At 40.1% G+C, this 15144-nt stretch overlaps 1 protein-coding gene across 1 annotated transcript in view; it reads left to right on the plus strand.

Annotated features, from left to right (window-relative positions):
- The first annotated feature begins 5760 nt into the window (after positions 1-5760).
- The window catches only part of LOC125431306 (trifunctional purine biosynthetic protein adenosine-3-like), a 32822-nt gene continuing 23438 nt past the window's right edge, over positions 5761-15144 (plus strand). Inside the window, exons 1-5 of the mRNA XM_048494072.1 lie at positions 5761-5905; positions 10320-10415; positions 11704-11878; positions 13367-13478; positions 14927-14995. Coding sequence (XP_048350029.1) covers positions 5761-5905; positions 10320-10415; positions 11704-11878; positions 13367-13478; positions 14927-14995 — 597 coding nt within the window. The remainder of the gene's footprint in view (positions 5906-10319; positions 10416-11703; positions 11879-13366; positions 13479-14926; positions 14996-15144) is intronic.

The following is a 15144-nucleotide window of genomic DNA, read 5'->3' on the forward strand; positions in this document are numbered from 1 at the left end:
AGCCTCCACACAGCTTTGACGCATCTGGAACAGCAGGGGAATTATGTGCGAATGCTCTTTGCGGACTTTAGTTCCGCATTTAATACAATCTCGCCACAAAGACTGGTGACAAAACTTGTGGATCTTGGACTCTCACATTCAATCTGTTTGTGGATTAGGGACTTCTTGTCTGGACGTTCCCAGAGGGTTAGACTGGGAAATCGGGTTTCCTCAGTTCTTACTCTAAATATGGGAACGCCACAGGGCTTTGTGTTGAGCCCTTTACTGTTCACCCTTTATACATATGATTGTACTCCTGTCTATCATAGTAACACCATTATCAAATTTGCTGATGACACAACGGTGGTGGGGCTCATCTCTGGAGGGGATGAGTCTGCCTATCGGAATGAAGTGGACCGACTGCTCTCATGGTGCAGGGAAAATAACCTGGTTCTTAACACTAACAAGACAAAGGAGCTCATAGTGGACTATAGAAGGAATAGCTCAGAAATTCAGCCCTTGACTATAAATGGAGATCAAGTGGAGCGGGTGGCTAGTTTTAAATTTCTGGGCGTTATGATTAAAGAGGATTTGACCTGGGGAGTACAGACTGGCGCGGTGGTTAAGAAAGCCCAGCAAAGACTGTACTTTCTGAGACTTTTAAGGAAGCAACAACTAGATGGAAAACTTCTGGTGTCCTTTTACCGCTGTGCTATAGAGAGTGTCCTAACCTACTGCATCTGTGTATGGTTCTCCAGTTGCACAGTGGCGAATAGGAAGGCGCTCCAAGGGTGATCAATACTGCACAAAGGATTATCGGCTGCCCTCTCCCCTCCTTGGAAGAAATCTATAATGCCCGAAGCCTAAATAAAGCCCAAAATATTCTAAGGGATCCGTCTCATCCAGCACACTCTCTTTTTAAACTGCTACCATCTGGCAGACGATACAGGGCCCTCAGAACTAGGACAAAGAGGCTTAGAGACAGCTTCTACTCTAGAGCTGTGGCTATGCTAAACTCCACTGCTTCATATTGATGTATTTGGGGCTGTGTAGGGATGGGTGGAGGATGATGATGTATGAGTCTGAAATTGTGTGCATCGAGGAATGCTGCTGTAAATTTCGTTGTGCGTGCACAATGACAATAAAAATGCTTATGCTTATGCTTATGCTTATGTGTTGCCGAGCTGCCCCCCTTTGCAACTGTGCCCCCACCTGAACTCCACATGCTGAGCTGGCCAGCACAGGCTCACCCTGCCCGAAAATCCATATGGAGTTCACAGCAGAGCGGGTCTGTACGATGCTGGGATCAACTTGACTGGGTCCAGCTTTAAACTAAAAACTTTGAGCCTGCAGTTTAAAGCTCAAACGAAGCCATGCTGAACTCAGGATCGAACTGAGCAGTTGGGCTGACCGGCTTCAGCTTTATACTATTGGCTCTGCCCCCCTAAGCTCCCCCTGACCAGAGGTGGCATTTGGAGCATGCAGTCAACTGTATAGAATTGAAGCTGGTCAGCCCGATTGCTTAGTTCATTCCTGGACTCACTGTAACTTGGGCTGAGTGAAGCCTGCAGTTTCAAACTGGACCTGGCCAAGCCAAGCAGAGCATTGAACAGGCCTGCCCTGCTCTGAACCCCAGGTAGAGTTTGGGGCAGGTTGAGCCCACACTGACCAGCTCAAAATTCAACTGCACCTGAACTCCGCTCTGAACTCCAGGTGGAGTGGGGGAGGGTAACACAACTCCCACATAACTTCATTATGCTATGGCCAAAAAACCTTCTTAGCTACCAAATCGCAAAGCACTCCAAATTCCACTCCTAAGAATGCTACCAAAGACCACTTTCATATATGTCAGTCTTCTATGCAGGTCTAAAACTTGTATTTTTACAGACTTGTGGCCTTGATCACTGATAAAGCAGCTATGCTTAGAAGCTGAAACTGCTCCTGAGGTTTGCTGTTATTCTACTAACTTCTTGTAGAATAACATCTTGTAGAATAACATCAATCATGCAGACATTTCCCCTTCAGTATCTTCTAACTTTCCTAGTGTATGGCTATGCTGATGAAATTTTGACTGTACCCCTAAGTCTGAATCTTATCTCATGTCTTCTGACTTGCTTTCATAGAATCACAGCTTTACAAAGGTATTTTTGTTCATTTCTTGTATCTTTCTTTGGTTGGGTAAGAAGTTCATTTGAGTCACGTCATACAACACAATTAATGCAAATATACTGAATTTTCCTCCTCTGTGATTGGTCACAGGAAGTCAGAGTTACAGTGTATTCCGTCAGCGTCATGGACTGAAGCATTCTCTTAGCTAACAACAGAACAATTTTTTCCTCACTAATCATTCATGTAACATAATCGGGTTTCAACAGGCAATTTCTTTGTAGCATTGCTGTCTACAGTTTAGAAGAAAGAGAAAGTTTGGCTTCTGCACATTTCAGAATAACTTGGAAATATTTGGTGAGTGATGTTTTGAATGAATTATCATATTTAGGCTCCCCCCCTCCCCCCCAGGAATAAGATTTAAAAACTGCTATTTTTTTCTAAGCAGGTCTGGGGGGGCAAACTTATGATGCAATAACCTCTCAATGCACATGAATTGCAGTGTGAAAAATTGCATTAAATCAAGCATGAAAATGAGATATACTGGAAATAAGGAGCACACTTGTATTTAAAACATTTATGTACTGCTTTTCTGATGAACACTCAAAGCATGAATAAGTCTACAGCAAAAGTTTGTTTTGAGCTGACGGAATACGTTAGGTTGGTTTCCTTTGAAATGGTGAGCTGTCTTGGAGATAATGTGAAGATATTCTATTGTGATATTTAAGGCAACTTTGCAAGAGTCTTATGGTGAAAACTAACACAGCTGATTTGTGCATTTTGAGGAAGCAGTATTGGAACTAGAGGGGGGCATAGTATAACTATTCTAAGTGCAATTATCTTAGAGATCCCCCAATAAACAATAAAGATGTAATAATAAAAATAATAAAAAACAATAAACAATAAATAATAAACAATAAAGATGTAATGTATTTACAGTTATTAAAATATTACATTATGCAATTTTTCCCCTCAGGATGGTGGCACCATTAAGAGTGTTTTTTAAAAGGAAGTTGTAATGCTAGGTATCTACTTGTTTACAGGCAAATGTCCAAACTGTACATTATGTTGGAGATCTGTAATCAGATCCCTCGATTTGTAATATAACTTCAAAAAGCAGCCACAGTTGGAACACTAGGGATAGGACCTGTGGTGCTGGGGAAGACTGATTCTCTTCCTCAGGTTGCTTTTAACTCCAGTAAGGGCAGAAAGTCAGATAGAAATACCTGTGTTTATGGTTGTTCATTTTACATCTTTCAAGGCTAAAAGCAGTCTAGGACTTAGTTCTGATTAAAGAAATAGTGTGTGTATGTGAGGAGAAATTTGTTTGTTTTAACCCTTCCTCAGTGCTGCATGCCTCAGCCAGAGAATTTAATACTGCGTGGTTAGATTGAAACCTACCACTGCACTAGTCTATGTATTAATATGTGGATTAATGTGTATGTGGATGACCCAATCTCATCAGATTTTGGAACCTAAGCAGGGTTGACCTTGCCCTGTACTTGCATGGTAGACCCCAAAGAAGCCCTAGGTTGCTACAGAGAGGCAGGCAATGGCAAACCACTGTTGAATGTCTCTTGTATTGAAAACCCTACAGGATCACCAAGGTTGGCTGTGATTTGATGGCACTTTCCACCACCGTGTGTGTGTGTGAGGGGGGGGGGGGGAAGCCTTGTAATTTAGATTGGCCCACACACAAATTTTGATTTCTAAGGTTCCTTAAACTGATAAGAAACACTCATCACTGTACCTTGTATGTGCGTGTGTGATGCGGAGGTATTTATTGTGCTCACAGATGTACACCTTGGAGCCAATTCCTCCCTGCCCGCAGGTTCAAGGGGAGCAACTGGTTGCTTGCTTTTGAGTCTCATGGCCAGTTGTGGCTTGTTGGGGACACACTTTTGCGTGACCCTGATGCTAATGCTCCTTCATAATAAAAAGATTGCGTGCATGTGCACACAGCCATTGGTTTCTGGCAGACTTTGCAGTTTGTGAAGAGTTAAGTGGCAATTTTGACTCCCAGTATTTTTCTGGGAAGACAGAGATTCATTCCTTCTCAATTCTGCTCAATTTTTCCCCATCCAGTATGTCCATATTATTCATTTCAATGTGAATATTATTTCCATTGCTATGATCTAGCTTTATATCATATTTGATAAAATTCTAATGTCACGCTCTTTTCACTCATTTTTGCTACATTTCCCCAGAATATTGTACACTAAGCCCCAACCCATATATATTATTCTGAAAATTCATGATAAATGCAGTGTTTTTGTAGACAGAGATATGTCACTTAGCTAGAAAAGCTGGCATCTCTCATGGCTGTTTAATTGTGTATTTTTTAGGGGAGGGCTATATAATATCACCAGCATGGTTGTTAAAGGTCTGAGAATGTTATTGTTGACATTTGTGATAGCTTCTTCTCAGCTCATGTCAAAACCAAGATTACTAATGGGAACTTTTTCATAAATGAGAGTTTAACCCTCAAAACCCCCCAAATCTTGCTGATTTCTAAGGTGATACTGGACTTGAATCTAACAAGTCTACTCAGAATCTCATTTATGTGGCTTCTAGGCAAGTACTTGTAGGATTATACCATCAATGATGATGTTCTGGTACCAAAAGAAGCCCAAATTACAACTGCAGGAATAACAGTGAGATAATTCATTACAGTGTTTTTCTAACATAACATACCTGTCAGTTTGTTTGATTTTTGATTTTTGTTTGATTTTTGAAGTTTTGAAAATTATATTTCAAGTTGTAATAGTGAATATTTATTGTTTGGGGAAAAAATAAACAGATATACTTTTTGGCAGTTATGTAAGAGGCATTAGACAACTCCCATAATGTTCGCCCTTCAGTGGTTATGCTGTGCAAATGTCAGTTCTAATGTTTTATCAGAAGGGCAATTCACATATGCATGAGTGATTCTCCTTCTGATGGAATAACAAACAAGGGAACTCACATATTTTATCATGGATGAGTAAAATGAGTTATTATATTGAATGTGGCATCATAAACTCAAGTACTGATAATTCAGCACCAAAGAACTATACAGACAGTACAGTTGCTCTGTACACATGTTGCCCTTTTCCAACAAAATGGTTTCGAACATACTGAGATGATTGACGGTGCTTCTGGCACCCAGGTCAGTGCACAAGAAATTTAACCTCGGAGAAATTTCTCTTGCAAGTAAAGTGGGTTTTGCTTTTGCTATCTGTATTCTATAGTTTAACTCCCTGCCCCCCCAATTAGTTTATTTTATATATGTACAGAATAAAAACTTGTTACTAGCTGTACATTTTGTTTTGCGAAACTTACTGGGTTACTTTCCCCTATGAACTGGCTGCCAGAACTAACAACCAGATCTGGGAAAGGAAAATGGTATCCTAAGTGCAGGTACATTCAAGGGGACAGGTACCAGTATTATTTGGCTTAGAGCAATCTGAACAACTAAATGTATCTCTACAAACAACAAGGACTTCAACAACATATCTCTAGAACCCAAGAGGACTGGCCTATGCACAGGTTCAGGGAAACAGCGAATCATAATAACCCTAGCTGAGAAACAAGCTTTCTTCTCTTTGCAACAAACTAATTTACTTCCAAATGGAAGAGTTCAGGACTGAGATGTTTCTGTACTTAAGACATGTACCTCTGGTTTCATACATTTAGATGGCTGATCGAGTGCTTGTGCTTGGTAGTGGAGGCAGAGAACATGCTCTGGCTTGGAAATTAGCACAGTCGCCACAAGTGAAACAAGTACTAGTTGCACCAGGAAATGCTGGAACAGCTAATAGTGGGAAAATCTCTAATTCAGGTAAAGAAATTCTTACTAAACAGAGTTAAGAAATAATTTCGTGTGGCTAAATGTACATCAATAAATACGCATTGGGAAACTTCGTGCCTCGGGCAGGTATATAATGTGAACTAAGGTTCATGCAAAAATGCAAATCTCTGCATAATAAAACATTCACACATTTCACCTGCAGTGCATTTCAAGTTCTCCAGATCAGGAGTGACTAACTCACAGACCACAGGCCAATGTAGCCCAAAAGGACTTTTATTTTTCCCCCAGCAGCTAGACAAATGTTATTCATGGTGGCTTTTAAAAAAAGCAATTTAAGACACAGAAAAAATTGTACCATTACATGGAAGAGATCATTTCATTTTTTAAAGCTGTATTAAGAGTCAGAAATTTTGTAGTGTAGTATTGTAAGCCCATCTGTAATGATCCAAGCATAGATATGCTTTAACCATGAAGTCTGTATTGCTTGGGTCACAACTGCCAATGTGGTATAAAAGTAAGAGGTGCAGCTAGGGAAAATGGAGCCCGGGACAAAATCTGAGTTTTGCGCCCCCCATCCCATATGGGTGGCCACCCTCCCCCACCATGACCAAACAACATTTTTTGCACCAGGTCATCTCAAAGTCACCATCACATTATAGAACATGCCCCAACACACAAATCTGAACACACCCAGGGCTCCCTAGTTTAAACAACATTGAAAGTGATGCTATTTTTGAAGGGGGGAAATCCACCCTGAAACAGCATCACTATTAATGTTGTTTAAACTAAAGAGCCCAGATTCTCCTTTTAAATCCACCTTAAAGGGAGACACTGGGCTCCCTAGTTTAAACAACATTGAAAGTGATGCTGTTTCAGGGTAGATTCCCCACCCACTTCCCAAACAGCATCACTTTCAGTGTTGCTTGTTGTGGGTTTTCTGGGCTGTGTGGCCCTGGTCTGGTAGACCTTGTTCCTAATGTTTCACCTGCATCTGTGACTGGTATCTTCAGAGGTGTATCACAGAGAGAAGTTTCCAGAATTGTCTTATAACAGACTTCTCTCTGTGATACACCTCTGAAGATGCCAACCACAGATGCAGGCGAAACGTTAGGAACAAGATCTACCAGACCACGGCCACACAGCCTATAAAACCCACAACAACCAGTTGAATCTGGTTGTGAAAGCCTTCAACAATATTTTCAATGTGTTTTGTTAATATAGGGAGCCCAGATTCACCCTTTAAATCCACTCCAAAAGGGGTGGAATTAAAGAGAGTACCAGGGAAAAATTTGAGGGTGCACGTCAGGGGAGCTATCTCCTGGTGAAACCACCCAAGTTTAGTGAAGTTTCGTTCAGGGGGTCCAAAGTTATGGACCCTCAAAAGGGTCGCGCGATCCACTATTAGCTCCCATTGTAAACAATGGAGGTCCACAACTTTGGACCCCATGAAACAACCTTCACCAAACATGGGTGGTATCAGCAGGAGAATCTCCATAGGCCTATTTTCGGACTGCGCCGTATAACTCAACGTAACACTAGGGCAAGCCTGAGCCCCTGCTGTTACCTTAACCCTAACCTTAATGTATTATTTTTATTTAATTTGTTTAGTCAAAAATTGTTCCCAAAATTGTTGGAAAAACCCAAAACCTAAAACTGACCATAGCCCTATTCTCGGACTGCATCCTAGAACTCAATGTAACACAAAGGCAAGCCTGAGCCCCTGCCTTAACCCTAACCCTAACCTATTGTTTTTATTTAATGTATTGAGTCATAAATTGTTCCCAAAATTGTTAGAAAAACCCAAAACTGATCATAGCCCTATTCTCGGACTGCACCCTAGAACTCAATGTAACACTAAGGCAAGCCTGAGCCCCTGCCCCTGCCTTAACCCTAACCGTAACCTATTATTTTTATTTAATTTATTTTTTGTTACAATTTTGGAAACAACTTATGACTGAATAAATTAAATAAAAATAAAAAGTTAGGGTTAGGGTTAACTCAAGAAGAGGGGCTCAGGCTTGCCGTACTGTTATGTTGCGTTCTAGGGTGCAATCTGAGAATAGGGCTACGGTCAGTTTCAGGTTTCGGAGTTTTGCCTTAACTCTTATTCTTGCCTGAACCCTAACCTTAACTTTTATTTTTATTTAATTCATTCAGTCATAAACTGTTCCCAAAATTGTTAGAAAAACCTGAAACCTAAAACTGACCATAGCCCTATTCTCAGATTATGCCATAGAACTCAACGTAACCCTAAGGTAAAACGGAGCCCCTGCCCCTGCCTTAAACCTAACCATAAGATATTATCGTTACTTATTTTTTTCAGTCAAAAATTGTTCCCAAAATTGTAACAAAAACCCAAAACCTAAAATTGCCCATAGCCCTGTTCTTGGACTGCATCCTATAACTCAGCGTAACACGAAGGCAAGCCCGAGCACTACCTCTTGCCTTAATCCTAACCCTAACTTATTATTTTCATTTAATTTATTCAGTCATAAATTGTTCCCAAATTGTAACAAAAACCCAAAACCTGAAACTGACCATAGACCTATTCAGTTTTAGGTTTTGGTTTTTTAAAACCATTTTGGGAACAATTTATGAATGAAAAAATTAACTAAAAACAATAAATTAGGATTAGGGTAAATCAAGGGCAGGGGCTCAGGCTTTCCATAGTGTTATGCTGAGTTCTAGAGTAGAGACTGATAATAGGGTATGGTCAGTTTTAGGTTTTGTGTTTTTATAACAATTTTGGGAACAATTTATGACTGAAAAAATTAATTAAAAATAATAAGTTAGGGATACGGTTGAGGGAAGGTCAGGGGCTCGGGCTTGCCTTAACCCTTGCCCTTGCCTAAACCCTAACTTTAACTTTTTAATTTAATTTATTCAGTCGTGGATTGTTCCCAAAATTGTAACAAAAACCCGAAACCTGAAACTGACCATAGCCCTGCTCTCGGACTGCGCCCTAGAACTCAATGTAACACTAAGGCAAGCCTGAGCCCCTGCCCTTGCCTTAACCCTAACCCTAACCTATTATTTTTAGTTAATTTTTTCAGTCATAAATTGTTCCCAAAATTGTAACAAAAAATATTTTGGGAACAATTTATGGGCGCAGGGCGCAGTCCGAGTTCAGGTTTTGGGTTTTTATTATAATTTTGGGAAAAATTTATGACTCAATAAATTAAATGAAAATAATAAATTAAGGTTAGGGTTTAGGCAAGAGCAGGGGCTCGGGATTGCCTTAATGTTAGGTTCAGTGCTAGGGCTCAGTCTGAGAATAGGGCTATAGTCAGTTTCCAGTTTCGGGTTTTTGGGAACAATTTGTGATTGAATTAATTAAGTTAAAATAATAAGTTAGAGTTTGGGTTAGGGAAGGGCAGGACAGGTGCTCAGGCTTGCCTTAGTGTTATGTTGAGTTCTGGGGCGCAGTTCGAGAATAGGGCTATGGTCAGTTTCCGGTTTTGGGTTTTTGTTACAATTTTGGGAACAATTTGTGATTGTATAAATTAAATGAAAATAATAAGTTATGGTTAGGGGTAAGGCATGGGCAGTGGCTCAGGCTTTTCTTTGTGTTACGTTGAGTTCTAGAGAATTGGGCAATGGTCAGTTCAGGTTTTGGGGTTTTGCCTTAACCCTTATCCTTGCCTGACCCCTAACCCTAACTTTTTATTTTTATTCAATTTTTGGGATGGACTCCCAAAGGGGGTGCCCCATCCTCCATTGTTTCCAATGGGAGCTACTAGAAGATGGGGCTACACATTTGAGGGTCCATAACTTTGGACACCCTGAACCAAACTTCACCAAACCTGGCAGGTATCATCAGGAGAGTCTCTTACTGATACCACCCAGATTTTGTGAAGTTTGGTCCAGGGGGTCCAAAGCTATGCTGTTTGGGAGGTGGGTGGGGAATCTACCCTGAAACAGCATCACTTTCAATGTTGTTTAAACTAGGGAGCCCAGTGTCTCCCTTTAAGGTGGATTTAAAAGGAGAATCTGGGCTCTATAGTTTAAACAACATTAATAGTGATGCTGTTTCAGGGTGGATTTCCCCCCTTCAAAAATAGCATCACTTTCAATGTTGTTTAAACTAGGGAGCCCTGGGTGTGTTCAGATTTGTGTGTTGGGGCATGTTCTATAATGTGATGGTGACTTTGAGATGACCTGGTGCAAAAAATGTTGTTTGGTCATGGTGGGGGAGGGTGGCCACCCATATGGGATGGGGGGCGCAAAACTCAGATTTTTGTCCCGGACTCCATTTTCCCTAGCTACGCCTCTGAGCATGACCACTGGAATTTCTTGCCATTCTGGGAAGTGAGGAGCTTCCTGTGATCAAGTCTCATGCTGTTCTAGGACATGAGTCCTTCTGCCATCTTGAGACTCTGAACAATGTTTGTTCACAGACAACTTTGAATATGGTATTATTATTAACCTTTCCTATCTGTTTCAGCTGTTTTAATTAGCAATCCTACTATCCTTGCCCAGTTCTGTAAAGATCATAACATTGGACTTGTGATTGCTGGACCAGAAGCTCTACTTGCAGCTGGTAGGATGAGAACAAGTCAGTTGTTGGCCGGGGGCGGGGGGTGGGGGGAGGAGGCAAGGACTTGATCTTTGGTGAAATATTAAAAGTCCAGTATTGAACAGCAGAGGTGTCACAGTACACAGGAAGGGCCCAGTACTTGCTCAGGGCACTTAGTTGAATATCAAGCAAAAAGGGAGTAGGGCAGTTTAGTGGAACTCTTTGTTAAATCATAAGAAAAAGGTGAGAATATTATCAGTATTTTATTAGATTTGCATTTTTTAAATGTATTTAAGCTGAATTTTCCAGTTATAAAATAGTGGTGTAGTGGTTAAGAGCAGGTAGACTCTAATCTGGACAACTAGGTTTGATTCCCCATTCTCCCACTTAGCTCACAAGGTGTCTGTTGTGGGGAGAAGAAGGGAAAGCAGTTTGTGTAAGCTGCCTTGAGTCTCCTTACAGGCAAGAGAGGGGTTATAAATCCAAACTCTTCTTCCATGTGTATTTCTGAAATAAGTAAAAAAGGAACTGGAGCTTATTTGAAGTATGAAAGAGATGGCAGGTCTCATTCCCAACTGCCAAGTCGTTTATGATTTGGCATCAGCCTATTGTCTGCTATTCTGGAACTCTGGATAGGGTAGTTCTCACATATTGCCTGAGCAAACAAATTGCACAGAATCAGGTCATTAGTTCCAAGTCTAAGCACATGCCTGAGGCTCTCTGTTGGGTGAAGGAAATGGTATTGAGAAATTCAACCTAATAATTGAATTTCTAGTTCTGTTCTATGTGTTGGTGACCATAAAAACATCTGGTGGGTATGAATTCCATTAGGTAATTATGAAACAAGCTAAAGGCTGACAATATCGTCTTTAAAGATCTGAAAATGGTGTAGTAGGGGCATCATTTCATATGGCATAGACCAGTTTCCATGGTTCTCTTTGATCATGTTGATTAAGATCTAGAAGCACTACACAATCCTGCAAAATCCGTGAACCAAGGCCACAAGTATGGGCCTTAATGGCAGCAAGGCTGCTGTTTTACCACAAGATTTCTGAAAAGATATAATTATCTCCTATTTGAAATGAATCAAGAAGTACTTTTGACAGTCTTCTTAAACCTGTTGCCAATCAGTTTGATTGACTAACTTCCAAGTTTTACTGTTTTAGAAGATAGTATTTTCTGTTTACCCCTAGAATTTCCACTTACATATTTTTCTTTTTCTAAAGTAAAAGACAGGCTGAAGCTCTTAAGCATTTCCTCTTAAAGGCAATCTAGCAAGTTCTAACTGAGCCTTTCAGTATTCCATTACTAGGCATTGTTGATGACTTGGTAGCAGCTGGAGTTAGATGTTTTGGGCCAACAGCCAAGGCAGCGCAATTGGGAACAAACAGGAATTTTGCTAGTACCTTTCTTGATCAGCATGGAATTCCAGCACCAAGATGGAGATCATTTACCAGTCCCCAAGAAGCTTGCGCTTTTATTTCCAGGTAAATGTCATTTTTTCCCAGTTAGCTTTTTATCAACTGCTGTTTAGCTCATTTGATGATCCAATAATTAATTGTATGTGATTCTATTAGCTGGAAAAATCATGAGCTGATTTGCAGGTGGCCAAAAACTTTGGTCAAAATGGCCATAAGATGGTACATAATGTGAACAAGTTGCTTTGTTAAAAACAATTTCAGTGTTTTTACTGAATTTCAGTGTTTCTTATTAATTGTACACCTGCCCTTTCAAGGATGAATACTGTAAAATATATACTTGTCTATTCTATAGGATAGAATTAGCATAAAGGAGGAAGAGAGAACGAGAACCATATGTTCTTCCTGGGAAAGGACAAGATAAAAATAGAGACCTGGGGGGAGGGAGTGTCTCTGAAAGTACTCCAAGTGTTTGCAAGTCTGTTGTAAGAGAGGATGGTGGTGAGTCTCTCTCACACTCATCCAACTAATATGAAAACTGGATATTCAGCGTTTCCTAGGAATGGAAGCAAGAATCTTTACCTCAGGGAAAGGGAACAGAATTAGCTTCTCCCTGTTTTATTGACAGGAACACAAAATTCCTTCTACCCACTGTTTCCTACATTCCAGATTACTTCAGAGCATAAGTCATAAAACATGTTGATAGGTTCCTGTCCAACTGGCTGATTTGTACCAACGAGGTACAGTCCAAATAGAGTCATTACAACTTCTCCAAATATAACATGAAAAGGTGTTCACTTTTTTCCCCAATATAAAGGACTGACTCAAAATAGGGCTGCCATCCTCAAGGGGAAGCCTGGAGTTCTTCCAGAACGACAACAGATTTCTAGAGTTTAGAGTTTAGAGATCAGTTCCCCTGGAGAAAAGGACAACTTTGGAAAGTGGACTCTGTGGCATAATGTTCCTGTGGAGCATCTTCCTCTTTGCCCTCCTCACGCTTCATCCCCAAATCTCCAGGAATTTCAAAACCTGGAGTTGATCGCCTTATCATAAAGATAGGACACCACCCTACATCCATATCCAATAACTGCGAATGGTACTTTTCAACTGAATACTGGAACGTTACGGTTTTGAGTGATGGGGTAGCCTTTCCTATTTATATAAGCATTTTTAACAGTTCTTTAATGCCCTTTCCCAACCCTGTTCAGACATCTTCTGAATTTTTTTAGAATCAAAATGTGGGTTGGGTTCCTGGATTGCTAAAGTCTGAGACAGGTAAATAAAGTGGACCAGAATCCTTTGCCTGGTAAGCTCACATGGCACAATGGTTGGACTAGGACCTGTGAAACTCAGGTTCAAATTACCACAGTGCCATGGAAGCTTTTTGGGTGACCTTGGATCAGTCTAACCTACCCCACAGAGTTGTTGTGAAGATGAAATAGAGGATGATGTTATGATTTTCAAATGTAGCATGCCAGATCTTTTTTTTTAAGAAAACTTTTTCACTATAATATGAATCTATTACTTTCCACTAATGTGCCCTATCTTAATTTAAAGTGCAGATTTTCCTGCATTGGTGGTAAGGCCCAGTGGTCTTGGTCCTCGAAAAAAGATAATTCTTGCATCTAACATAGAGGAATCCTGCAAGGCAGTGCAAGAGATTTTTCAGGTGAATTCTGAAACAACAGTTATTTATTTGGGCCTGTGTGTTAGAGCCAGCCATTGTTATTTTTTCTGTGTTATATGTATTGTGTGCTATGTTCTAATTTCTCAGGATAAGCAAATCCATGATTACAATGCTACCTTAGGCAAACAGTAACTTTTCTCATCCTGTCAGGCAGTTAACACCTGGGCCTTCTTTGTTTTGGCCTTGGAGACTTTGCATAGAGTGAAAAAGTTTCTAGTGGTTTTACCCAGCTGGGATGGCAAGGGTGAGGCTGGTGTGGGAGTGGGGGGTGTTTGGGAAAGGGTATACCAGAATTTGAATAATAGAACTCAGTTCCAGCAAGAATTGCTTGTATTCTTTTTGCAGTGTTACTGACAATAAACCCATTTCTGAAACCGACAGTCTGGTTATTGCAGGGAGTTTACAGATCCTGACACCTCCAATGAACATGTTTCGTACATGTTCAATATATTCCATGGACTGCACAAGGAATTTGCAGAGGCTAATCTCCCCTGGATTCCCTTTTTTCCCAGCAGCCTCCTATGATTCCACCCCCAAACCAACACTAAGACCCTTCTGTAGAAAAATGTCGGGCAGTACCATAGAGTTGGGACAAGTTGTCCCCTCCCTTTTTCGCTAGAGAAAGGGAGAAATTTCACAGATTCTATCTGCTGACGTTAATAGAATTTAACAATTGTGTGGAGTACATAACTGGATTTCAGCCGAAACTAAAAACGATCAAGCAGTTCGGGCTGCCTCTCCTACACTCTTATCTTAAGAAAGCTGCCAAATGGCTTGCTTTTTTGCCAGAGGTATCCAGTACTTCATAGATCCAACATCCCATAGAAAAATCCAGCTATACAAAATACTTTTAGTGATTAAACCTGGAAATTATATCTAATAAAATGTTCTAAAGGTTCATCTCACAGCCCTTGAAGAAAACATGACTTTAATTAAGATTTCAATGTGGAGGAGAAACAGTAACAATTTATAGTTATCCCTTCCACATTGCTAGGGTTAGGGGTGCACTCCCCCAAAATCCGAAAATCCACATAAAAATTTTGGCCCACCCTTCATAACAGATAATAAGTTTGAATTTTTTTTCTTTTTCTTTTATTTTAACTTTTAAAAGAAATTGTGTATATTTATGGTATTAAAAGATACAAAATGTTGATATTATACAGTATATATATTTTATGCATTTCTGAGTTTCTAAACCTTTTCTGTCACCTGCTGGCCTTCACATGTCGTGCAGTTTCTGCAAAACTCCCCCAAAAAATCCCATTTAATTTCTTATGCTGACTCACCATATATCAAATCCAAAATGGGGAAAGTCGAATTGTGAAAGGGATAACTGATTTGGGGATAATCTAAAGACACGTTTTTCATTAACAATGGCCTAGATTGAAAGACAGAAGATCTGACTAATGTATGTCATATTTGTAACACAGGACAACATTTTTGGAAACAGCGGAGAAACAGTGATAATTGAAGAACTTCTTACAGGAGAAGAGTTTTCTGTACGTCTTTCATTAAATAATAAGGTCAAGAATATCTTCATTCTGATTTTGCTGCTTGTAAAAGCTGCTTTTGTTGGGTTTAGTACAATGTTAGGTGAAATATCTGGGAATTTACTAGTTGTAATTTACACTGGTTTCCTACTTAGGAA

The sequence above is a fragment of the Sphaerodactylus townsendi genome, linkage group LG04, assembly GCF_021028975.2.
Source record: "Sphaerodactylus townsendi isolate TG3544 linkage group LG04, MPM_Stown_v2.3, whole genome shotgun sequence".
In the NCBI taxonomy this organism is placed as follows: Eukaryota; Metazoa; Chordata; class Lepidosauria; order Squamata; family Sphaerodactylidae; genus Sphaerodactylus; species Sphaerodactylus townsendi.